We start from the raw sequence: 25,672 nt of genomic DNA on the forward strand, positions 1-25,672 counted from the left end.
CCACGGAGCTGGGCGGCTCCTCTCCGGGTCACCGCCCCGCTCCGCCGGCAGGGGGAGCTCTGCGGGCCCGCACAGCTCCTCTCCGCAAGCAAGAGGTCTCACTCCGCCGCAGGAAGCACGCGGGTCGAGGGGGGCGGCAACGCTCCGCCCACGCGCTGTGTTCTCATTTGACCTCGGAACACAGCGCGTGCTCTGCAGAAGAAACCCCCGTAACAGTGGAGACCATCTCTCTCTCTCTCTCTCTCTCTCTCTCTCTCTCTCTCTCTCTCTCTCTCTCTCTCTCTCTCTCTCTCTGTCTTTCTGATTTGCTTAATGAACAAAAAAGTTTGTGATTAAGTAGTAACCATTCCAGGACAGTTGGAGCGGCAGTGACGTCACTGCTGTGCTGCTTTGAGGAAACTAGTAAACACACCGGGGGTCAACATGAGGCCCGGGAGCCAGAACCAGACGGTTGTAGAACAACTCATCCACGGATGAGATTTCAGAATTTTTAGGATAAAATAAATCCTGTACAATGTACTTTTATATATTATTTCTAATTGATATTTTAGATCTGTTTCATATGTCTACTATATGTCCATATATATTTAGTATAGCATCATATGGCTTTGTTTCTTTGTAATGGTCTTCTTTACATGGCGGTGATGCTATCCTACTGAATGCTCACTGAGAACCAGAGTCGAATGTTTGGATCTTCAGGTTTCGACTTTCTGGCAAACATCTTTTTTTTTGTTTTCCTTCTTTTTATTTATTTTGACGGTCTTCTGGATTCCAGATGATATTTCCCATGTTTCTTCTTCATTTTTTTTGTTATTATGTTTTCTGGTGTTCTGGATTTCACATTTCATGCTTTTGAATCTTTGGGATTCCAGGTATTGTTCTGGGTGTTCTCCTGCTGGGTGTTCTGGTGTTCTCCTATCTGGGGCTCTAGTGTCCGGTTATTCTCCTGCCGGGTGTTCTAGTGTCCGGTTGTTCTCCTGTCTGGGCGTACCGGTTCCCCGGTTCCGCTGTGATGGGAGGTTTTGGGTCCTCGGAAGTCTGCGCGGAGTGAGCGCTCGTCTCTTTCCGCCCTCTCTGCTGAAAGTAGTTCCACTACGTCAAGCCGTCCCGTCCTCGGTGAAGATGTCTGCGACGGGCTCAGGCTGCGGACCTGGACCCGCGTCCGGCGCCGGGCCCGGGGGCACCAACCCCCGAAAGTTCAGCGAGAAGATCGCGCTGCATACGCAGCGACAGGCCGAGGAGACGGCTGCCTTCCAGGAGGTCATGATGGACATCACCTCCACCAGGGTGAGTCTGAGGCGGAGCGGGAGGAGCGGAGCTGCCCGGAGCAGCGCAGGCCTTGTCCGGGCTCCTCAGGCTCGGAGCTCCGGCGGAGCGCTGCCTCTGCCGTAGTGGAGGGCTCCGGGAGGAGAGGGGGCTCCGCGGGGGGTGAGTGGCGGCTGTGCGGGGTGTTCGCGGGGTGTTCGGTGTCTGCGGGACGGTCGCTGCCTCCTGTCGCCCGCTTCCGATGCGTCGTTAGCCGCGTTAGCTCCGCGGGCTAACGCGGCTTGTTTACGAGGCGACGAGATCGTCGCGTCCCGCTGAAGGCGCTCCGAAGACGGGGCAGTTTCACTGAGACACCGCGGCACAACAGCTCACATCCAGCCGGGCAACAGCTCACATCCAGCCGGGCAACAGCTCACATCCAGCGGCGGAAGTTCAGGCTGTCACTCCGGGAATTTAAAGTTTTCTCCAGGTTCACCAGCTGAGAGGTCCTGGGATGAATTCCTTTGCTCTCAACGTCTGATGATGGAGAAACATCCACCTGGAGGAGGTCCTCACACGGGATCCACCTGGAGGAGATCCTCACACGGGATCCACCTGGAGGAGATCAGGACTCTTCATTCTGCTGAACTTTAATGAATCACATGTGGTTTTTCCTTCATGGTGTTTTGTTTGTTTTTTGTCTTTATAAACTGATATTTTGGACGCCATCAGTTTGATGGAGTCTGTCAGCATGTTGCTGGAGGTCACTTTTTTTTCTGGGTGTTTTATTCAAGTTAACTTAAATCCACTCCACGGTCAGGTAGAAGTTACCTGAGTTCGTCAAAGTAACTCGAATGTTCAGCTGAGTTTCTGTTTTATGCAGAAACGTGAACTTGTACCTGAGCGCCCCGAACTCAACCCGAGCAGGTGTGGTTTTGTGGCCAGACGCCTCAAAAGCATCACCTTGCACCCACATTTAGGAGATCTGCTCGCCCTGGGGGGGGGTGTCCTCCAGTCGGGGGGGGGGGGGGGGGGGGGGGGGGCGTATCCAACAGTCTCGTGGGGGGCGTGGCCTACAGTCTCGGGGGTTGGGGGGGGGCAGCGTGTCCTACTGTTTCATGGTGGAGGAGTGTCCGACGGTCTCGGGGGAGGTCTGCATTCCTCTGAGGGCGGAGCCTCCACACGTCTCTCTGACTGTGACAGTTTGAAGTTTTTCTCAGAGGAAATCAGGCCGATGGTATCTGAGCTTCATCCTGTCAACACGCTGGACCTGCTCACGTTAACCCCCCCCCCACCTCACCGGCTGAGTGGCAGTTTGCTCCTTAAAGGGGCAATTAATAACCTGTTGTCTGTAGTGATGAACCAGAATATTTGACTTTGTTTTAAGTAGTTTTATTAAAATCTATCCACTTTGAACAAACCAACAAGATGCAGCTTCACACTCGAGTGTAAATGGAGAAAACAGGACTCTCCTCCTCAGAGACGCTCAGGTCGTTTTCCAAACGTCTGGAACTGGAAGCTGTGGTTTTCAGCAGAAGGTCGTTTCGCGAGCAGCGCCTCCCAGTGGTTGATGTTTTCAGGTTCTGTCGGAACTTCGCAGCCTCGTTTAAATCTCAGAAGTGTGATCCGCACTTCAGTGAAATAAAGTCGGAGATGAATGTGTCGCGAAGAAAGACGACAAAAGCTTGTTGTGGCAGTGGTTGGCACGCTCGCCCCATAGCAGGTCATGGTTTCAATTTCCGCATGGGGCCTTTGTGGGAGGAGTCTGCATGTTCTCCCCCTGCGTGACATCACTTCCTGCTGCGATTCTATTGGTTTGTTAGCGGCGACAGCAACACAGTGTGTCGTCCACCAACCCTCACACTGTGAGACTCATTCAGAGAGTACAGTTACTCTGTTCGCTTTTTACTGAAGGTGCTCCAGGAACTTGGAGATAGTAATCAGATTACTCTCTGTTTGCTTGTGTGTTGTCCAGCTGCAGGCTCAGAAGCTCCGCCTTGCCCGCAGTCAGGGACCGTACTACGGCGGCTCGCTACCCAACGTGAACCAGATCGGCAGGAACCCCCAGGACTTCCAGGTAACCCCCCCCCATGTTCACTGCAAACTAATACTTTATTACTGCAGTTACTGACGCCTGTTGAGAATGTATCCTGGAAACACCTTCAAGGTGGATTTGATGTAAAGGGAGGTGTTTTTGTCCTGGTGGGGGACGGCGAGGACGCAGCGTCTCACCCGTCGTCGGTCTGTCTCGCTTTACAGAGCTCCTTCCCGTCCACTCTGGAGTCTAACCGCTCCACCCGCCATCACGGCCTGGTGGAACGCGTCCAGAGGGACCGCCGCTTCGTCTCGCCCGTCCGACCCTACAGGAACCGCCAAGTATCCTTCACGTCTGAGTTTAGATCTTTAGGACAACTTCAACAAACCTGCAAGAACCGCAACACGTCTTCATTCCACCACCAGGTGGCGTCACCGCAGCTCTGAAGCTAAAGAGGTTAGCATTGAAGCATCTCTGATTGGCTGACAGTGTTTCCTTGACCAGGCTCCTCCCCAGGTAGACAACTCTCTGTACAACTCGGCGTACCTGTCCCCTCCACCAGACCCCAGCTGGAGAAGGTATGGCCCGCTACTCCCCCTTCATCCTCCTCCTCCTCCCCCCTCCTGTCTCCATGGAGACGAGTCTGCCTGCAGTGAAGCCTGGTTGTTTGCTTCCACAGCATCTTATCTGCGTCTCCTCTGCTCGGAAGCTTCTTAACCCTCTGAAACTTCTAAAATCTCTCAAGCTTCTCTAAAGTTTCTCTGAAGCCTTGTTGTGACGCTTCAGGTCCTCAGGTTGTCTTCACACTGACCGACATGAGCTCCTCCATCCTCACAGAGAGATGAGAAGCTGAAGATGGTTTTAGTTGACAGGACAAATAACTGCAGGTGTGGCAGAAAAAAAAGAATAGCTAATTAAATATTCAATATTACTGCATGTTTTACACCTGTTACAAGTAACTGAAGCTCACTCAGGACAGCCTGGGTGGTTTCTGCTGACCTGTACACTTCCTGAACACTCAGAATGCCGTAGTGTCCCTGAAGGCAGCACGCGGTCCAAACAGCTCTGAGGGTTGTTGTTTTTTACAGTCTAACTCACCTTAACCAGCTCTAACTCACCTTAACCAGCTCTAACATACTTTAACCAACTCAAACTGACTTTAACCTGGTCTAACTTACTTTAACCAGCTTTAACCAACCTTGACCAGCTCTAACACTTTTACCAGCTCTAACTGACTAACCAACTTTCAATGACTTTAACTAACTTCGCCAAGCCTTGCCCACCATAACCAAGTTCACTGAGCTTGAACCGACGGTCACCAGCATGTCAACCAAGTTGACCTGAGCATAATCAATTTGAACCGATTTTAAACTGACTTCAACCATCTCTGCCTGACGTTCACGTGATTTACCAACCTTGAACCAGCTTGAACTATAACCAGCTTGAACTATAACCAGCTTCAACTAGCTCTATCTGTTGGTTGTTCATCTTCTGGGACTCTGCTCTTTTGCGTTTTTTGGCATTTTTCCCTTCGGCCATTTTGATTTGCGCCTTGCAGCTTTTTTGGCCTCCTCACCACACACACACACACACACACATACACACATACACACATACACACACACACACACACACACACACACACACACACAGTTCTTGTCACAGGACATAATCTTCTAATATGTCATACACCACTTTTGTTCTTTTTATAAAAATTAATGATGTCATAGTAGCAGGTTTAGCAGAGCAGCAGCAGGTTTAGCAGATAGCAGAGCAGCAGGTGGTTTAGCAGAGCAGCAGCTTTAGCTGAGCAGCAGCAGGTAGGTTTAGCAGAGCAGCAGCAGGTTTAGCAGATAGCAGAGCAGCAGGTGGTTTAGCAGAGCAGCAGCTTTAGCTGAGCAGCAGCAGGTAGGTTTAGCAGAGCAGCAGCAGGTTTAGCAGAGCAACAGGTGGTTTAGCAGAGCAGCAGCTTTAGCAGAGCAGCAGCTTTAGCAGAGCAGCAGCAGGTTTAGCAGAGCAGCAGCAGCTTTAGCAGAGCAGCAGCAGGTGGTTTAGCAGAGCAGCAGCAGGTTCCTCTGGCCCTGCCGAGTTCTGGTGAAAACGTGTTTTGAACGCCTCTCTCCTCCTTCCAGCTTGTTGCTTTATGAGCAGTCATTCTTTCTTCTTTCCCTCCGTCTCCATCACTTCATCTTCCTGACGTTTCCGTCCGCTCGGAGGAAACTAACGTTTTTGTTCTTGTCGATCACAAAAAAAAGGAATTGGTCCGGAAACTTCCCCGGAGATAAAAGCCAGTTGTTTCGTCTCCCCACCACTGCGCTCAACAGGTGAATCCTCCTCATCCTCCTCTACTCCTCTCCTCTTCCACTTTTTCTTCTTCCTCCTCTTTTTTCTCCTCCTCCTCCCTGTTCACTGAACTTAAAAATGAATTTGAAGCTTCCCGTCAGACCATTGTTACTCGATCCGTTTTCCTCTGGATCTTTTTTTTTTTCTACGTCCGTCTCCTTTGGATCATTTTCGTCTACGTCCGTCTGCTCTGGATCTTCTTCTTCTACTTCATTCTCCTCTGGATCTTTTTTTTCCCTACGTCCGTCTGCTCTGGATCATCTTCTTCTTCTACTTCATTCTCCTCTGGATCTTTTTTTTCCCTACGTCCGTCTGCTCTGGATCTTCTTCTTTTACTTCATTCTCCTCTGGATCTTTTTTTTCCCTACGTCCGTCTGCTCTGGATCTTTTTCTTTTATATTCATCTGGATTTCTGGTTGTTTCCTTAAACTCTGCTGCAGTCCAGACGTCTAAGGAGATCTAGATTTGTCTGGATGGCGTCACGTTGGTTCGCTTCAGTCTTTTCACTCCTTTGGACTGGTCTGGGTTGGAATCCTGATGTCTTTTTGGATCCTGGTGGATCTGGATTGGTGTGATCCTGGTCTGGATTCACATTGATGGGTCTGGATTGTTGGTTCCATTTGGTTCCAGAAACTGAAGCCTGGATTGATCCAGGTTGGTCTTGGCTTAGTTGGATTGATCTTGTCTGGTCTACATGTTTCTCCATGGGACTGGATTGGTTTTGTCTCATGATCTCTAGTGTTAATCTGGACGGTTCCATGTTGGTCTAGAGTGATTTGGGATTGATCGATGTTAATCTGCATTGACCCACATCGGTGAGGGGTGGATTGGTTTGCAGTGGTCTGTCTAATCTGTTTCTGAATTGATCTGAATTGATCCACATGCCGCTGGATCGTTGTTCTGGATCTATCTGGATTAGTCAGCTTTTTTGGTATATTTTATAAATTCAGTATTTTTTGTACTTGTTCGGTACTTTAACCTGGAGCAAATGATTTGTTTTTGATCAGAATGTGCCCGACGAGATTCAAGTCAAAGTTGCGCGTTCACTTCCTTCCATTCCACGTTTCTAAGGTGGTGACAGAAGTGGCTCCGATAACCTCCTCAGGATGTTCGGTGTTCCGCAGGGTTTTATGTTGGGTCCACTTCTTTTCTCATTAAAAGTAACCAACTCAGCAAAAACCTCTGTTTATTATTCCGGAAACTTTTTGCTGACATTTTCTATGTTTTAGTCACATTAAAACAAACTTAATTTAAAAATGTTTCAGTTTGAAATGTTTTGGGTTTTTTTTCAAATTCTTTGTGGGTTGAGTTTTCCATCTTCTTGGGTAAATTTCTGAAAGAAAAAACATTCAGTGAATTTGAATGAATCTCAGAACATCTTAATTTCTTCTTTATCGCGGTAAAAAAAAGGCGTTGATTTGTTGTTGTGATGGAAGCTTGGGGAAGCTTCTAGAGCTGGCTGAACTCTCCTCAGACGTGTTTTCTCCCCCCCCCCCCCCCCCCCCCCCCCCGACTCCCCACACCCCCAGGACCAACTCGGACTCGGCGCTGCACACTAGTGTGATGAACCCCCCCCCAGGAGACCCCTTCACCGCAGGGGGCCACCCCGCCCTGACGCTGCAGAGTGCCCGGCGATCCGGTGAGACGCCGAGCACCGAGACAACAACATGAGTGTTTACAGCAAACAACTGAAATATTTACTCTGCTGGTTGAAACGTTTCTGTTTACAGTCGCATCCTTTACATTCAGTTCTGCTTCCAGCAGAAAGTGTCGTTCTGGAAATGTTTGACATCAACCTGGAGACTCACTGCGTTATTTGCTTGTTTACAGGTCAGAGTGACGGAGAGTCCAGAAGAAGTGAGTCACAATCACTTGTTTACACATCATTTTGTTGTTTATTTATTGATGTATTTGTCTCGATGTTTGTATTTTCTTGTTTGGTTTTTGTTTGTTTGTCTTTTTGTTACTTTGTTACTTTTGGTTGTTTGGCTTCGTTACAGTGGGGCAAAAAAGTATTTAGTCAGCCACCGATTGTGCAAGTTCTCCCACTTAAAATGATGACAGAGGTCTGTAATTTTCATCATAGGTACACTTCAACTGTGAGAGACAGAATGTGAAAAAAAAATCCAGGAATTCACATTGTAGGATTTTTAAGGAATTTATTTGTAAATTATAGTGGAAAATAAGTATTTGGTCACTTCAAACAAGAAAGATCTCTGGCTCTCACAGACCTGTAACTTCTTCTTTAAGAAGCTCTTCTGTCCTCCACTCGTTACCTGTATTAATGGCTCCTGTTTGAACTTGTTATCTGTATAAAAGACACCTGTCCACAACCTCAAACAGTCAGACTCCAAACTCCACTATGGCCAAGACCAAAGAGCTGTCGAAGGACACCAGGAAAAGAATTGTAGACCTGCACCAGACTGGAACAGTGAATCTACAATAGGCAAGCAGCTTGGTGTGAAAAAATCAACTGTGGGAGCAATTATCAGAAAATGGAAGACATACAAGACCACTGATAATCTCCCTCGATCTGGGGCTCCACGCAAGATCTCATCCCGTGGGGTCAAAATGATCATGAGAACGGTGAGCAAAAATCCCAGAACCACACGGGGGGACCTGGTGAATGACCTGCAGAGAGCTGGGACCAAAGTAACAAAGGTTACCATCAGTAACACACTACGCCGACAGGGAATCAAATCCTGCAGTGCCAGACGTGTCCCCCTGCTTAAGCCAGTGCATGTGCAGGCCCGTCTGAAGTTTGCCAGAGAGCACATGGATGATACAGCAGAGGATTGGGAGAATGTCATGTGGTCAGATGAAACCAAAATAGAACTTTTTGGTATAAACACAACTCGTCGTGTTTGGAGGAAGAAGAATACTGAGTTGCATCCCAAGAACACCATACCTACTGTGAAGCATGGGGGTGGAAACATCATGCTTTGGGGCTGTTTTTCTGCTAAGGGGACAGGACGACTGATCCGTGTTAAGGAAAGAATGAATGGGGCCATGTATCGTGAGATTTTGAGCCAAAACCTCCTTCCATCAGTGAGAGCATTGAAGATGAAACATGGCTGGGTCTTCCAGCATGACAATAATCCCAAACACACCGCCCGGGCAACGAAGGAGTGGCTCCGGAAGAAGCATTTGAAAGTCCTGGAGTGGCCTAGCCAGTCTCCAGACCTCAACCCCATAGAAAATCTGTGGAGGGAGTTGAAAGTCTGTGTTGCTCGGCGGCAGACCCAAAACATCACTGCTCTCGAGAAGATCTGCATGGAGGAATGGGCCAAAATACCAGCTACTGTGTGTGCAAACCTGGTAAAGACCTATAGTAATCGTTTGACCTCTGTTATTGCCAACAAAGGTTATATTACAAAGTATTGAGTTGAATTTTTGTTATTGACCAAATACTTATTTTCCACTATAATTTACAAATAAATTCCTTAAAAATCCTACAATGTGAATTCCTGGATTTTTTTCACACATTCTGTCTCTCACAGTTGAAGTGTACCTATGATGAAAATTACAGACCTCTGTCATCATTTTAAGTGGGAGAACTTGCACAATCGGTGGCTGACTAAATACTTTTTTGCCCCACTGTATTTGTCTCTGATTGTTTTGTTGTCTATATTTTATTTGTTTTTTCTGTTTATTTTTGCTAATTTTATCCACATAAACTAAAAATCTTAAAAACATTCAAGTTAAAACTAGCACAAATAAACAGAAAAAACAAATAAAACTTTTTAAAAACTTTTTTAGTTTGTCTTTATTTTTAATTTTTTTGCTTTTGTTTTAATTTATGATATTCACCGTTGCACTTTTTTGCTTCAATTTGGATTTGTAATAAAACTTTTCTAATGAAAACAAAATATGAAATTAGTTTTTATTTGGGTTTAGTTAAATTCTATTTTTCTTTTAAAATTTAAGATATTTAGTCTTAAATTTGCAAGAAAATTCAATAATCTGTATTGTTCATTATCATTGTCCTTCTTGTTCTTCACTGAGTGTTGAGGTTTTGTTTGAACATGGTTTTATCTTTTGACCTGCTGTGAAGTTCTCACAGAACATTGTTCTCATGATGAAGGTTCTCCTCCTCCTCCTCCTCCTCCTCAGTGTTTCCGTATCCGGTTCCTCCCATTGAGGAAAACGTGCTGGATGAAGGCAAACTGCTCAAACCGTGGGACACCAAGAAGGTAGGAGAATCTCCGGCCGTTTTTATGGTTCTGCTCAATGAAGATGAAAAGTTCCAGCGGGAACCAGCATCCGGGAGTTTGAGAAAGTTTTGAAGAAGTTTTGAAAAGTTCTGAACTGAAGAATCTTCCTTGTTCTGCTCCTGCAGCTGCCTCTGCTGTCGTCCAGACCCAAGTCCTGCGAGGTTCCAGGGATAAAGTGAGTCTGGACTCTGTTCTTACTCTAGAACCTCAAGTTCTCAGTGGAACCAAACATCTTCAGCTGGTTCCGTCTGCTGTTCTCTGATTGGTCCGTTCTGTCTGCCAATCACGAACGTTCTCGTGGTCTTACCCTGATCTTATTACCCCCCCTCTCCCCAGCGTCTTCACGTCTCTGGAGCAGCCGTCCACGCCGGCTCATGGCGTCCCCTCGGCGCTCAACACGGGCGGCTCTCTGCCCGACCTGACCAGCCTCCACTTCCCCTCGCCGCTGCCCACGCCGCTGGACCAAGACGAGGCAGGCGGTCCGGGGTGCTCGCTGAGCGGCGGCAGCAGCACGGGGAACCTGGCCTCCACCCTCACCCAGCTCGGCATCACCGTCGCCAACAGCGCGCCCGGAGGCAACGGAAGCTTCCACCAGCATACGCCAGGTACCAACCAACACGGGGAGGGGGCGGGGCCGGGGCCGGGGCGCCGGGGCCGGTCAGCCATTGGTTAAAAAGTCGTCGGTTTTTTTTCATCTTCAGTTTGTGGATTTGTGATGAGTCGTTGTTTCCTGCCTGGTACGAGTCTCCGCTGATCATAACCGATGTTTCTGTGGACATTTGACTGATGCTGAAACTGAAGTTACCATGGAAACACCACGTTGGCTTCATACATGAGTGTACACTGTGAACGGAGCGCGGTGATTGGCTGGCGGTTACCACAGGAAGTGTGTGGGCGAGATGAAACGGAGCGGATGTTCAGAAGTTACCCTGAGAGGCAGGAGAGGGCTGGATGGGGTTTTTTTTATTTTTATTTCAGTGGAGGAGCAGATGAGACGTTTGAGCAGGAGCAGAGTGTTGCGCTCCGGAAACGGGGGGGAAATGCGATTTTTCTAAAACGCTGTGAATGTCCGTGTTCTCCCACTATTAATATTCAGAGCGGATTGTTCTCTGATGCATGTGTGTGTGGCTTCAGTACTAAAACAGACATATTTCCCGAAGCTTTGCCACGTAAACGATTAAGAAAGCATCATGGAGTCGGTTACCATGGTAACAATGGATGTTGTGATGTCATTGACGATAATAATGTTCACATGACGGAAAACATTTATCTATCTGAAAGTGGGAACAGGTTTTATTTTGAAGAGGAGCTCCGTTTGTCAGTGTAAAATAACGTGAAATGGTGTGTTTTATTCTGAAACAGCAGCTCTGTGTATCATTGTACTTTAATTTGAAGGGGCTTTCATATTTTAGTTTGAGAAGACTCCTGTATTATTTTGACCTTCTTCACCATCTCCTTCCGCCTCCTCCTCACCCTCTTCTTCCTCCTCCTCCTCCTCTTCGTTTTCAGGCCTCCTGGCGTCTCTACAGAGCACGCTCAGTAACTCCTCCCTGCCCTCGTCGCTAAGCAACCCCAACATCCAGTCATCGCTCAGCAGCCACTCCTTCTCCACATCCCTGAGCTCCTCCTCCTTGCACTCGTCACTAAGCAACCCCTCCCTGCAGTCGTCCCTAAGCTCCTCCCCCTCCCTGCCCTCCTCTCTCAGCAGTCAATCGCTGCACTCGTCCCTCAGTAGCTCCTCCCTCCAATCGGCGTCCAGCGGTAACCCGGGGTACGGTGGCTCCGCCTCCTCCTCAGCCTCCTCCTTCGGACAGGGTCAGCCGGCCCTCAGCACGTCGCCACGGAGACGAGCCCAGCTGTCCCCCCTCATCCTGCCCATGGGAGGGGAGTTGAGGAGACACCACTCCAAACAGTTCTCCCCCACCATCTCCCCCACGCTGTCCTCCATCACACAGGTAGGAGGCTCCACTGAGCTGAGGAGAACCGAGATGGTCCGGTTCCTTCCGAGAACGATTGACATGTTCCCTCTGACCTCCCCCCCCCCCCCGCTTCCCGCAGGGCGTTCCTCTGGACACCAGCCGCCTCCCTCTGGACCAGAGGCTCCCTCCGTACCCGCTCAGCCAGTCCCACCAGCACCAGCCCCCCCCTCTGGGTCAGCACCACCACCAGCAGCTGCAGCAACTGCAGCGCCTGCAGCATCCCCGGCCCAACACGCAGCAGCAGAACCTGCAGCAGCAGAACCTGCGAAACCAGCACATGCAACAGCACTTTGGAACGGTACGAACCCTTTCACATTCAGAACCAGACTCATGGTTCTGATATTTACTAAATGTTCTGCTGGTTCTGGTGGCTCTGCTGTGTTCCTGCAGCAGCAGAGGCTCATGGGACCGAACGTTCCCATAAAGAGTGAGGGGACGTTGGACCAGTGCGTCCAGACGTCGTCGCTGTGCTACGTCAAGCAGGAGGCGGAGCTCCAGAGGGGCGTCGGCCTCGCGCAGCACCAGCAGATCAGCCAGAGTTTGAACTCTGACTTCTATAACGTGAGTCCCCACAGCATGACAACGGAGATTGAGGTGTCGACGGCGCCCCCACAGGTCAAACGGTGTACCGCAGGGAAGCAAAGTGATTCCTAGAAAAACGCTTACAAACCGACGTGAATTTCATTTTATTTTATGAAGTTGTTTTTAAAATGTGTTTTTAGTCTTTTTCTCATTTTGAAGCTTTTTGTTTCCCGTTAAGTTCAGAAAACACACAGCAACATAAAAGCTACAATTTAAACTGAGTTAACGTGAGAGGTTAAGAAAAGCCCCTAGTTAGTGAATTAACCAACAGTGCCTGGTTTTTATTTTCCCAGGATGCCTTGTTCAACTCGCTGCTGGACGACCCGTACCTGACACTGCAGCTCACCGGCAAATCCAACCAGCAGGTAAACTAACTAACTGACTGACTGACTGACCAGTCACCAGGTTAACTAACTAACTGACTGACTGACTGACTGACTGACTGACTGACTGACCAGTCACCAGGTTAACTAACTAACTGGTTAACCAACTAATAGGTAAACTAATGGGTTAACGGTTAGCCGGTAGGTAACTCATTAACGAGGAGGGGAAACAACAAACCAGCTAACAAATCAGTAGCTAGCGGTAACTAAATTAACCAGCAGACACTAACCTGCACTTAACACCAATTAGCAAGTAACTCTAATTAGTGAATAAGAACAAGCAGTTAGACTACCTGGCATATGACGCATAACCAGACGGTAAGCTAACCAGTAGATTAACTTACCAGCTGGTAAAACTAACCAGAATGTAAAGTAACCAGTTGATAAACTAACTAGTAGTTAAACTAACTAGTAGTTATACAAAAGTAGAACGGGCTCTCGGTAGTGCGCAGACCTTCGCTAACACCACATTTGTTTGCATAACCGAGTTAGCATTGCCTGCATGTCAGCCGTTAGCTCGTATTGATGCTAGCTTGCCTGTCAGGTAGCGGCATCACACTGAGCGGTGGCACACAGATGAACCACCACCCGAGTCGCTGTGCTCACAGCGGTGTTTCTGGATACTCGCCAAACTGGGATATTAGTTAGCATCGCTAGCATGTTAGCTACCATGCTGCAGCCCTGACTGATGGCGCGTCGCGGAGCTCCAGTGTTTCCACAACGGAGGAAATATCTCACCTCTCCAGGAGCTGATTGATCCCAAAACCTAATCGATTGGTCCTTCATTAATCAATATTATACCTGAAGATTTCACACAATTTGGGTCAATAGTTTTTGTGTATAGTTGGTAAAGTACATACATACAAACCAATAAATACACGGATTAAAACGTAACCTTCGCCCCAAAGTTCCTTCGTTGAAAGTAGCACGTAGTTCAACCTTCAGTTGAAGCTTTCATAGCGTCACAGAACCATAAACTCGGACTGGCTGTCTCCCCGCTGCAGTTCACCTCGGACCACCAGGGGGACGGGTTCTCCGGTCTGAGCTGCACCATCGACAAGAACCAGTTCCCCCCGCACAGCCAGGGGCCCCTGGACCTGCAGGAATCGGGGGACCAGCAGCTCCTCAACAACCAGAACCAGAACTACAGCGGCGGCGGCGGCGACGGACGACACAACGTCCCTAACATCATCCTCACTGGTGAGCGGTCAGGTTTAGCAGAGCAGCACATTTAGCAGAGCAGCATGTTTAGCAGAGCAGCTCACGTTTAGCATTGTGGCAGATTTAGCATAGTAGCAGCAGGTTTAGCATTGTAGCAGACTTAGCATAGTAGCAGCAGGTTTAGCAGAGCACCAGGTTTAGCATTGTAGCAGACTTAGCATAGTAGGAGCAGGTTCTGCCGAGCACCAGGTTTAGCATAGTAGCAGCAGTTTTAGCATCGTAGCAGACTTAGCATAGTAGCAGCAGGTTTAGCATTGTCACAGCAGGTTTAGCATAGTAGCAGGTTTAGCATAGTAGCATCAGATAACGGTCATTTAACCAGCCCCCCCCACCCCCCCACCCCACCCCACCAGGTGATTCCCCCACCGGCCTGTCTAAGGAGATCGCCAGCGCTCTGTCCCACGTGCCCGGGTTTGAAATGGACCCGTTCTCGCTGGAGGACCATCTCCGGATGGACCCGCTGTCCCTGGACATGCTGGATGGGGACCTGATGCTGGCCGACCCGGCTGTGGAGGACTCCTTCCGCTCGGACCGCCTCAAGTGACCCCGCCCTCTCCCCCGCTCAGGACACGCCCACCCACCGAGAGGTCTGTGGACGGACACGAGGTCCCCGCTGTGTGGACGGCGTGGAGACTGCCAGCACCCTCGGGTCTTCAGGCATTAAGAGTCCGACCTTCGACCTGAGGAACTCTACCTGTACAAACCACCGGCAGCGCCAGCTTCTGCAGCTCCTGTATCCTGTCCCAGCTTCAGGAGCCACTCTGGGGGGCCCTGAGGACCCTGATGGACCCTGAAGACCCTGAAGATCCCGGCTGCTCGGGACCCTTTAGTCCCAAAAACCAGCACCAGATTCCTGTGCTGTCCGCCACTTTAACAGGAGCGAAGCCATGACTCTGTTCTGATCCTCGTCTGGACTCAGGACTGAATCTGGACCACTTTTAGACTGGATCCTGGACTGGTCTCTGACCTGGATTCAGACTGGTCTTGTAGGTTTGGACCAGCTCTAGGCAGGGTTCGGACTAGACCTTGGACTAGTTTTAGACCGGTTTCTGGACTGGTTTTCATCTGTTCTTTTTGTACTGGTTCTGGACCATCTTGGGGTTTCTGTCTGGTCCAGTCTGGGATCAGGATCAGGTCTGTGGTGGTCCAGGATCAGGTCTGTGGTGGTCCAGGTTTAGGACTGTGGTGGTCTGATGAGTTTGTCTCTTCGTACGACCCTGAACTTTGAACCCTTTAAACTCGCTCACTGTGATTGACAGCTCTTAGCCCCGCCCCCTCCCTGCTGCTGCTTGAAGCTTTTTTCTATTCAGATTATTTTTATTTATTAACCAGGAAATATAAACACACACACACACACACGCAGACTTTGATTTGGAGTTGAACCGGGGTCCCTTCCTGTGAGGCGGCAGTGCTAAACCACTGCGGCACCGCGCCGCCCGCCGGTTAACCTGAAGCAGCTCGTCTTGACTTACGCTCAAAGTTTACTGACAGCCATGATGGTGCGTCTGCTGCCCTCTGCTGGTCGCAGGCTGCCACTGCAGCCGGAGAGGACGAGGCGTTCAGACACTCGGGCTCTGTTTACACGACGGTTTTTTTAAGTGAATATGGAGAACCTCTGCAGCGTTTTGGGTTCTGTTTCCATGACAACGGCGCTCGGAGCCTCTGAAACACAGCTTTTTCCAAAATGCTGCAGGAATCATCCTCAAACTGTTGTCAACGAGAAACTTTCCCAAAACGACGAGTTTCCACGTGACACGTCGTGTGAATGGAGCCTGTTTTATTTTGAAGATCCACAGATTTACAAACATGAGATTATTTTGTTACGGTTGTGCTTGTGGCTCAGTGGAGATGGTTAGTTTAGCATACCAGATGGAGATGTTGGTTGCCTAGCAGCAGAGAGTCAAGTTGTTTGGAAGAAGAAGTTAAGACCTGATCTGAACCACATGAATGACTCGGCGCTCTGCTCCACGTCTCTTGAGAACATCTGGGTGGAACATCTGGGTGGAACGTCGCAACTTCTTCATGTTCTTATTTTCTTTTATCCAGGAAGCAAAACAACAAAGTAAAGTTTCCACTGTGAGGAGAGAAGCAGCCACACATCATCCTGTGTGTGTGTGTGTGTGTGTGTGTGTGTGTGTGTGTGTGTGTGTGTGTGTGTGTGTGTGTGTGTGTGTGTGTGTGTGTGTGTGTGTGTGTGTGTGTGTGTGTGTGTGTGTGTGTGTGTGTGTGTGTGTGTGTGTGTGTGTGTGTGTTGGGGATCAGTTAAAGGCCATATTTGCATATTTGATACTTTTCGTGTTTTGTACTGATATATGATAAAATTTATCTCCTGTTTCATTTTTTTTTATTTGTTTTCTTTTTTTTTTCTTAAGTTTTGTCTTCTGTTTTTCTTTTTTTTTGCTGTTTTCTTGCTTTTCCCCCCCATTTATCTTGTTTTGTCATTTGTTTTCTTGTTTTGAGCTCTGAGAGGAAGCCGGACCGTTGAGGTTCTCGTTGGTCTGCGTCGCCCCGCGTCGTGCAGCGTGTTGTACATACGAATGTTTTTAAACCGAGGTGCTTCTGAAGCTAACAGCAGAGATTTTTAAACAGACTCGACTTCAATTTATTTTCCAGAAAATAAACAAATAAAACCTGAAAACTCTTTGCTTTGGTTTTTAACTAAAACACACACACACACACACACACACACACACACACACACACACACACACACACACACACACACACACACACACACACACACACACACACACACACACACACACACACACACACACACACACACACACACACACACACACACTCTGTCCAGGGTTGATTGACAAGTTACCAGGAGACAAGACTGACCTTTGACCTGGATTCGAACCGGGGTCTTCTTCCTGTGCGGTCAGTGCAAACCAGATGTATTTAGACGTATTGGTGTAAAGTTTAATTTAACATGTATTTCATGGAGATGAGATCAGTTTGGTTCCAATACTGAAAACATTTTATTAACATTTTTAAACACAAATTTCTCTTGGATAAATGTTATAAAATCCATCTTGTAAATTAAGTTTTTTGATTTTTTAATAGACTTGTGTTAAATTTGGGGTATTTCTTTTAACATTGACTTATTTCAAAAATTCAGATTGTGATTTAAAATTAAGGGGATGATTGTTGATTTTGATGGATTTACTCATTATTTTGGGATTTGGATATTTTTAGTGGATTTATGATTAACATCACAGATTTGAATGTAGCTTCTAATGAACTTTTATGTTGTATATATAATTCCGGATGTAGTTTTATCGATGAAATGTGAGTTTATAGATATATTCAAGCGTCAAAATGTGGATGTGTATCTTAAAAGCCAGTTTAAATGTAGATTAACAGGATAAATCTGAATAAATGTTGGTTTTGACAGATTCACTAGTTATTTTTGGGGTTTCGTTGGTAAGTTAAAGGACATTTACATCATAGATTGAGATTTTGTACTTCTGGGATAAATTCTGAGCTAATTGTAAATTTTATTGTGTATTCATATCGTAAATGTAGAGTAGAGATAACTCCTGTGTAAATGTAGAGTTAATGTAGTTTTACTTTTATAAATATCATTTTTCATTTGGCCATATAGGAGAAATGTGAGTTTATAAATATAATCAAATGTGTCATGTAAAAGTCTGTTCAAATGTAGATTAATAGGTTAAATGTTGATTTAGACATTTGTTTATGTCAGTGTTAATGTTTCTTTCTTTGAAAAAAACATTTCAAACATTTCATTGATGAAATTTTTGAAAAACGTTTCATTCTGTGAGGAAAAAGCCGGGCTTTTGTTTTGAAAGAGCTCCCCCGGAAGTTGGCACGCAGCTGTCTGTGCTCGTGCTCGTGCTCGTGTTCGTGCTGTGACTTGTCGCGCTCACAGACGGTAGACATGGAGGTCACGTGCGAGCGGACCTGAACATGGTTCTGCGGCCGCCTGCAGGACGAACCAACGCGGACACTCAGGTACGGACCGCCGTCGCCTCCTCCGCGGGCCTCCGGGCCTCCTCACTCGGTCTCCGGAGCTCCGCGTTGATCCTGCTGGCCGCGGAGCGCCGCACGGTGATGCGCCCATTATCGGACACACCTCCGGCCGACTCCTCACTCGCTCCTCTCGCGGATGAAGTGACCGAGATGATGGTCGCTCTCGGAACGTAACGGGCGTCCTCTGTCCTCCAAACAGCGAGAAGCACCGCGTGAGAAAAAAATATGCACGGTTATCCAGAATCAATAAAAAATGAAATAAATGTAAAAACGGTTCTTCAGCGCAGCGGCGACCAGTCTGCGTCCGATAATGGAACCACAGTCTGCTGCGGCTCCGGAGCTGCGGCGGTGACCATCATCCCATCTCCGGATAAACCGACCCGGAGCAGCGAGTCCCGCGGCTCCGATCGGCCCCGATCGGCCCGCTTTGGCCGTGGTGGGAGGTTCGAGCCCAGAAGAGCGCGGGACTATCGGGGTGAGGAACGTGCGAAGCGGCGTCCGATAATGGAATCCGGGTTGGATGCAGGCGGAGGAGGTTTAAAAGGCCTGTTTGTCTCCATCACAGCTCCCCTTGACGGGACGCTCATTCCCGGACAGACACCCAGAGAGGGCGGGCGGGGGGGCGGGGGGGGGGGGGTGCTCAGACCGAGGCTCACATGCATCATTACACACACACACACACACACACACACACACACACACACACACACACACACACACACACACACCCAGCAACACACTCCTCACTACAAACGCCCATCACGACAGAGATGCATCAACACACAGTCATTACATCACAACATACACACTTAACAACACACTAAATAGCACGCACACTTGAGTCAGTAACACAGAAGTAAGTGTGTGTGTGTGTGTGTGTGTGTGTGTGTGTGTGTGTGTGTGTGTGTGTGTGTGTGTGTGTGATGACGGAGTGGAGAAATGTCCTCAGTTTGAACATTTCATACAACCCTGAAAGCTCCCTCTGACCTCTGACCTCTGACCTCCTCTGATGCGTTCAAGGTCTCAGAGGAAATCAGATTTTTGGCGACTTCATGTTTCTTTAAATTCTATTTTATTGTGAAAGACTTTGGGTTCCACGCAGTTTCCTGCTTCGGTTCTGTCAGCGCGCTGTGGTTCGGTTCCTTCATCAAACCGTGTTTCTCCTGACAGTAGAAAAAAACTTCAATCTAAAACATTTTAATTGTTGTGTCTCTGCCATCCTGAATCACCATGGTAACCAGAGTCAGCAGCTGATTGGTCAGCTGGACAGTTTGTCTTCTATGGATGAGGAACGTTTCTGATTGGCTACCGGTGTGAGAACAGAGCGATCAGAGTCCATCTGCTTCTTCACTTTAATGGCTGCTGTTGATTCGTTGGTTTCCGCTCGTCATCACAGATTTTACTGGCTTCTATTCGTCTCTATTGTTTTTGGTTTTTCTACGTTTGCTTTAGTTGCTGTTGACTTTGAAAGTTCCCATTTTCTGGGAGTTTTTTTTCCTTGTATTTCCTGGCAACTGGAGAATTTTCTGGTTATTACTGGTATTATTTTCAAAAACAGGTTTCTATTGGTTCTTATGTTTTTGTTCTTGTTGTTGTTGTTGTTGTTGTTCCGGTGTTGTTCTCCCCTTTCGTTGGTTCGGCTCGGTGTCTTCCGACACTCTGAGCTGGTTTTCGTGACGTTACTTGGACACGTCAGAGACTAGATCAGCCTCATCCAAGTCAGAAGCATTCACTGATTAACAGTTAGCATTAGCATCCAGCTGCCAGCCTGAGAATGCTATTTTAGCGACGGAGACGGGAGCTGCAGTCTCTCTGTCCTCGCTGAGCCAGTTATTAGCGTTAGCTTTAATCAAGCCTCTCGTTTACCACCAAACCAAACTTCTGTTTACTGAAGGAGGAAACTGTCTAATCCTGAACTAACGCCGCCCTCCTGACGCAAACTTGAAACGCTGAAGTAGCATTAGCATTTGCATGTTTCCACTGTAGCTGTGATTAGCATTAGCGTGCTTAAATAGTGGTTTGCTTACATTTCTAAGAGCTGCAATTTAACACAGGAAGAGCCAACATCCAGCTTATAGAGCATCTTCCCCCTCTAACATCCAGCTTATAGAGCATCTTCCCCCTCTAACATCCAGGTTATAGAGCATCTTCCTCCTCTAACATCCAGGTTATAGAGCATCTTCCCCCTCTAACATCCAGGTTATAGAGCATCTTCCTCCTCTAACATCAGATTATGGAGCATCTTCCTCCTCTAATATCCAGGTTATAGAGCATCTTCCTCGCCTAACATCAGATTATGTAGCATCTCCCTCCTCCAACATCCAGATTATAGAGCCTTTCCCCATCCAACATCCAGATTATAGAGCATCTCCCTCCTCTAATATCCAGGTTATAGAGCCTTTTCCTCCTCCAACATCCAGATTAGAGAGCATCTTCCTCCTCTAACATCCAGATTATAAAGCATCTTCCTCCTCTAACATCAGATTATAGAGCCTTTCCCCATCCAACATCCAGATTATAGAGCATCTCCCTCCTCTAATATCCAGGTTATAGAGCCTTTTCCTCCTCCAACATCCAGATTAGAGAGCATCTTCCTCCTCTAACATCCAGATTATAAAGCATCTTCCTCCTCTAACATCAGATTATAGAGCATCTTCCTTCTCTAACATCAGATTATAGAGCATCTTCCTCCTCTAACATCCAGATTAGAGAGCATCTTCCTCCTCTAACATCCAGATTATAAAGCATCTTCCTCCTCTAACGCCAGACTATAGAGCATCTTCCCCCTCTAACATCAGATTATAGAGCATCTTCCTTCTCTAACTGATGCAGCTTCAGAGGAACTTAATGAGTACTAGCAGCGCAGCTAATGCTAATGCTAATTCTAGATTAATACAGCTATGTTACCATTATGACCACAGGAACTTCACCAAGTAACTAGTTACATATTATCTCTACAATGAGTGAAGTACTCATTGAACCAGTAATGAGTAACTGTAATTAGTTGGCTGTCATTGTTGTGTGTCTGTGTCGTGTTTGTTCTTCACCGATGACCCGGAGTCGGTCTGCGGACGGCTGCCGCTGTAAACCTCCTCCGCCCGCTTGTTGTCGCCATCACTGCTGCTGCATCATCACATGTGAGCTGCTTTTGGAGTGTCCTCTCTAAATTTAGCCCGGGGATATTTAACCCGCTCCGGAACGATCCGGGTCCTCCTCTTGGAGCGTCCCCGAAGTCCGAGCTTTAAATAGAGCCGGCGGTCTGATGAGTCCCGGTCCCAGTCGGCCTGCGTCTCACCGTGACTGACGGGCTTGAATCTGAAGATTTGACTCATGATGACTCGGCAAAAAGTTCTGCATGACTCAGTGAAACGTTCTCACATCACAGCATGAGCCCGTCGGTGTGTGTGAACGTCTCCGTGATGACGACGTCTCACGATCTGACATGAAGCGCATAGGGGATCAGCACCAACCTGCTGACACAGCTGGTCCATCTGGTCTTTATCTGGGTCTGTCTGGTCTTTATGTGGGTCTGTCTAGTGGTCTTTATTTGAGTCTGTCTGGTCTTTATGTGGGTCTGTCTAGTGGTCTTTATTTGAGTCTGTCTGGTCTTTATGTGGGTCTGGTCTTTATGTGGGTCTGTCTGGTGGTCTTTATTTGAGTCTGTCTGGTCTTTATGTGGGTCTGGTCTTTATGTGGGTCTGTCTGGTGGTCTTTATTTGAGTCTGTCTGGTCTTTATGTGGGTCTGTCTGGTCTTTATGTAGGTCTGTCTGGTCTTTATTTGGGTCTGTCTGGTCTTTATCTGAGTCTGTCTGGTCTTTATGTGGATCTGTCTGGTCTTTATTTTGGTCTGTCTGGTCTTTATTTTGGTCTGTCTGGTCTTTATGTAGGTCTGTCTGGTCTTTATTTTGGTCTGTCTGGTCTTTATGTAGGTCTGTCTGGTTGTTGATCTGTCTGTTTATTCATCTGTTTGCTTGTTAGTCTCTATGTTGGTCGGGTTGTCTGGTCTTTGGTTGATCTAGTTTATCAGTCTCTTTGGTTGTTCTGGTGTTGGTCTTTATGTTAACTGACACAAAGTCATCATCAGTTGCTGGTTTTGCTCGTTGCTGGTCTGGTTGTGAGGTCGGTGTGTGTGTGTGTGTGTGTGTGTGTGTGTGTGTGTGTGTGTGTGTGTGTGTGTGTGTGTGTGTGTGTGTGTGTGTGTGTGTGTGTGTGTGTGTGTGTGTGTGTGTGTGTGTGTGTGTGTGTGTGTGTGTGTGTGTGTGTGTGTGTGTGTGTGTGTGTGTGTGTGTGTGTGTTTTTCCGCTGCAGAGTCGATTCAGAAAGTGAAAGCGACTTAGGAACCTGAAGACTTTCTGTACTTTCCGATGTTGCTGCTCTTTGCGGTTCGTGTTTCTCTTTCTCACTTTCTCATTTCTGTCGCCGCTGAATTCAACCTGAAAGCCCAGCAGAGGAATGACGATCAGCACGCGGCAGGAAGTGTGTAGGTTGGTTGTTTCACAGGCTGTGTTTCTGTTCATTCATTAATTCAGTGTTTAATAAGCTGCTGCTGTTGGTTTTACTCAGCTGTTCTCCAGATACGAGGAGCAGAACAGAGGAACTGTCCCGTTTGAGCCTCCAGACGCCACAAACTGCGCTCTGTGTGGAATTAGCCTTGATGCGAGCGTTAGCTCCTGGAGCGCCACGTCGGCGTCGCGGCTCTGATGTCATCGAGGCTGCTGCGCGTTTCCGTGACGACCGCAGGAGACAGAGAGCCGTTGTGGTCCATCGCGTCGCCTCCACCCTCCGTCAGTACCACTTAACCCACGGCGCTGACATACAAAAAAAACACACACACGGCGTGTGCGTGCGCGCGTGTACGCACCCTGCAGGCCAGCATGAGTATCACGCCAACATTTTGAAAATATATAAAAACAGAAAAAAAAAAGCTTAAATCGGAAATTTTATAAAGAGAAAAAATAGTCAATTTATGTCAATATAGTTTTTTTTTATATTTAGAAAAACAAATATGAAATAATATATTTCTATATATTAATTTAAATATCATCGTAAACCGAATCTCTCCTGTAAATGATTTTATTCCCTTGAATGGCGTGGTAGTTTCCCTCCGTGTGTTTCCGTTCCGTTGGAGCTGCTTGGAGCTGAAACGTGTCGTATTGCTTCTCTGCGTCCTGCAGCTTTATTTCTGGGAGGTTTGTTGTTGGTCACAGGTGAAGCAGCACTTCACTTTTTATTCAGGAAGCAGGTTTTCACAACTCGCTCACCAGCGTGACGGAATCTGGTAGTTTCAGTTCACCGTGACCACCTGCAGCCGCGTTCCCCCGAATCCCACCAAGGTTAACGCTGAGTCACCTCCACTTTTACTCCACAAATAAACTGCTTCCTCAACCTAAACCAGCCCTGAACCAGTGTAAACCTAGTCCTAAACCAGCCCTAAACCAGCCCTGAACCAGCCCTAAATCTAGTCCCAAACCAGCCCTGAACCAGTCCTAAACCAGCCCTGAACTAGTCCTAAATCTAGTCCCTAAACCAGCCCTGAGCCAGTTTAAACCTAGTCCTAAACCAGCCCTGAACTAGTCCTAAATCTAGTCCCTAAACCAGCCCTGAGGCAGTCTAAACCTAGTCCTAAACCAGCCCTGAACTAGTCCTAAATCTAGTCCCTAAACCAGCCCTGAGCCAGTCTAAACCTAGGCCTAAACCAGCCCTGAACTAGTCCTAAATCTAGTCCCTAAACCAGCCCTGAGCCAGTCTAAACCTAGTCCTAAACCAGCCCTGAACTAGTCCTAAATCTAGTCCCTAAACCAGCCCTGAGGCAGTCTAAACCTAGTCCTAAACCAGCCCTGAACTAGTCCTAAATCTAGTCCCTAAACCAGCCCTGAACTAGTCCTAAACTAATCTTAATCTTGTTGACAACTAATCCAGTCCTGAACCAGACCAAAGTTAGTCCTGATCTGTGTCACCTTTAATGAGTAAAATGCTGTAACCATGGTAACAAACACTGTATCACAATGCCTAGTGTGTGTGTGTGTGTGTGTGTGTGTGTGTGTGTGTGTGTGTGTGTGTGTGTGTGTGTGTGTGTGTGTGTGTGTGTGTGTGTGTGTGTGTGTGTGTGTGTGTGTGTGTGTGTGTGTGTGTGTGTGTGTGTGTGTGTGTGTGTGTGTGTGTGAATTCCAATGTTGCACACCAGTTGTGTAAAAGGAGAAGTAACTCTGGTGAAATTGACAGTTTTAGCTGAACTTGCTGGTGTGTTCCTTCAGAGAACACACACACACACACACACACACACACACACACACACACACACACACACACACACACACACACACACACACACACACACACACACACACACACAGTGTCTTGTTGATGGTTTGAGCCTCATGACGTTGTTAGAATAAAGTCATTGATAAGCATCTGGAGTGTCCGATGTGAAACCTGACAGAAGGTTCCCATTGGTTCCTCAGAACTGGTAACTGGTTTTAATGTGTCTCGCTGTCTCTGTGTCTCTGTGTCTCTGTGTCTCGGTGTCTCGGTGTCTCTGTGTCTCTGTGTCTCGGTGTCTCGGTGTCATTGAATCTTTGCAAGAGGAAGTGATCTGATGAGCAGTTTTATTTTTTGATTCTGGGTTTCTTCTTTTTAACCGCATCCTTCCTCTTTCTGCTGGTTACCTGTTTCTTATTGTCGGATCCACTGAGAACGCTGAAGTTCTCTTCGTCTCAGATGTAGTAACACTGTTGGTACTACTACCACGTTGGTACCTAGTCCTTCTGCACATGCTCAGTAGAGCCAATCAGAACAAAGTTTCCTCCGTGGTGTCACGACTCCCAGTCCTCATTCTCCTGGACTTGGTAGTTTTATTTTGACAGTCACCGTAATAACAATCCAACTTGGTACTTTTATTTTGATAGTGACCGTAATAACAATCCCACTTGGTACTTTTAATTTGATAGTCACTGTAATAACAATCCAACTTGGTACTTTTAATTTGATAGTGACCGTAATAACAATCCAACTTGGTACTTTTATTTTGCTAGTGACCGTAATAACAATCCAACTTGGTACTTTTAATTTGATAGTCACTGTAATAACAATCCAACTTGGTACTTTTATTTTGATAGTGACCGTAATAACAATCCAACTTGGTACTTTTATTTTGCTAGTGACCGTAATAACAATCCAACTTGGTACTTTTAATTTGATAGTCACTGTAATAACAATCCAACTTGGTACTTTTAATTTGATAGTCACCGTAATAACAATTTAACCTGGTGGTCTGTCCACTAGAATGTCCGTGTTCTCCTGTTAATGTTTAGAGCTCATTGTTCTCTGGTGTGTGTGTGTGTGTGTGTGTGTGTGTGTGTGTGTGTGTGTGTGTGTGTGTGTGTGTGTGTGTGTGTGTGTGTGTGTGTGTGTGTGTGTGTGTGTGTGTGTGTGTGTGTGTGTGTGTGTTCATTACTAACAACAGTGCCGACTCGTGGCTCAACCTTGTCGTGTAAACGAGGCCCAGGACCTGGTTTTTGTCTTTTCAACTCGGATCAGGTTTCCGATCAGTTCAATACTTTTGATCCAGTTTTGAACGATTTGGACTTTGTTTCCCAGCCGGGTTCAGAGCAGTCTCTCCGAGTCGGAAGGTTGCAGGTTCAATTCCCATCTCCACCTGTTCACATGTC

The 25,672-nt window shown here is 47.3% G+C and overlaps 2 protein-coding genes across 4 annotated transcripts in view; both read left to right on the forward strand.

The window, feature by feature from the left end:
- The first annotated feature begins 1,093 nt into the window (after positions 1-1,093).
- Positions 1,094-16,615, forward strand: LOC308114664 (CREB-regulated transcription coactivator 2). Of its 2 annotated transcripts, none has more exons than XM_080471732.1 (16): positions 1,094-1,287; positions 3,221-3,322; positions 3,505-3,621; positions 3,797-3,858; positions 5,536-5,604; positions 7,153-7,262; positions 7,454-7,480; positions 9,737-9,816; positions 9,963-10,012; positions 10,174-10,442; positions 11,347-11,792; positions 11,896-12,114; positions 12,207-12,377; positions 12,692-12,763; positions 13,786-13,981; positions 14,356-16,615. In XM_080471732.1, exons 1-16 carry the CDS (start codon positions 1,123-1,125, stop codon positions 14,544-14,546), a joined length of 2,346 nt encoding a protein of 781 aa, XP_080327858.1. In that variant the 5' UTR covers positions 1,094-1,122; the 3' UTR covers positions 14,547-16,615. The 2 variants fall into 2 exon arrangements, with proteins under 2 accessions (XP_080327858.1, XP_080327857.1); XM_080471731.1 differs by having other exon boundaries at positions 1,115-1,287; positions 12,210-12,377.
- A 1,290-nt stretch (positions 16,616-17,905) lies between these two features.
- The window catches only part of dennd4b (DENN/MADD domain containing 4B), a 28,378-nt gene continuing 20,611 nt past the window's right edge, over positions 17,906-25,672 (forward strand). Inside the window, exon 1 of one of the 2 annotated variants that reach the window (XM_080471734.1) lies at positions 17,906-17,986. The gene's annotated coding sequence lies outside the window, so the exon portion shown is untranslated. Of the gene's footprint in view, positions 17,987-22,773; positions 22,790-25,672 lie in introns of those variants that run through there. The other variant, XM_080471733.1, reaches the window with a different exon arrangement.

Source organism: Lipophrys pholis, assembly GCF_963383615.2.
Source record: "Lipophrys pholis genome assembly, chromosome: 9".
In the NCBI taxonomy this organism is placed as follows: domain Eukaryota; kingdom Metazoa; phylum Chordata; class Actinopteri; order Blenniiformes; family Blenniidae; genus Lipophrys; species Lipophrys pholis.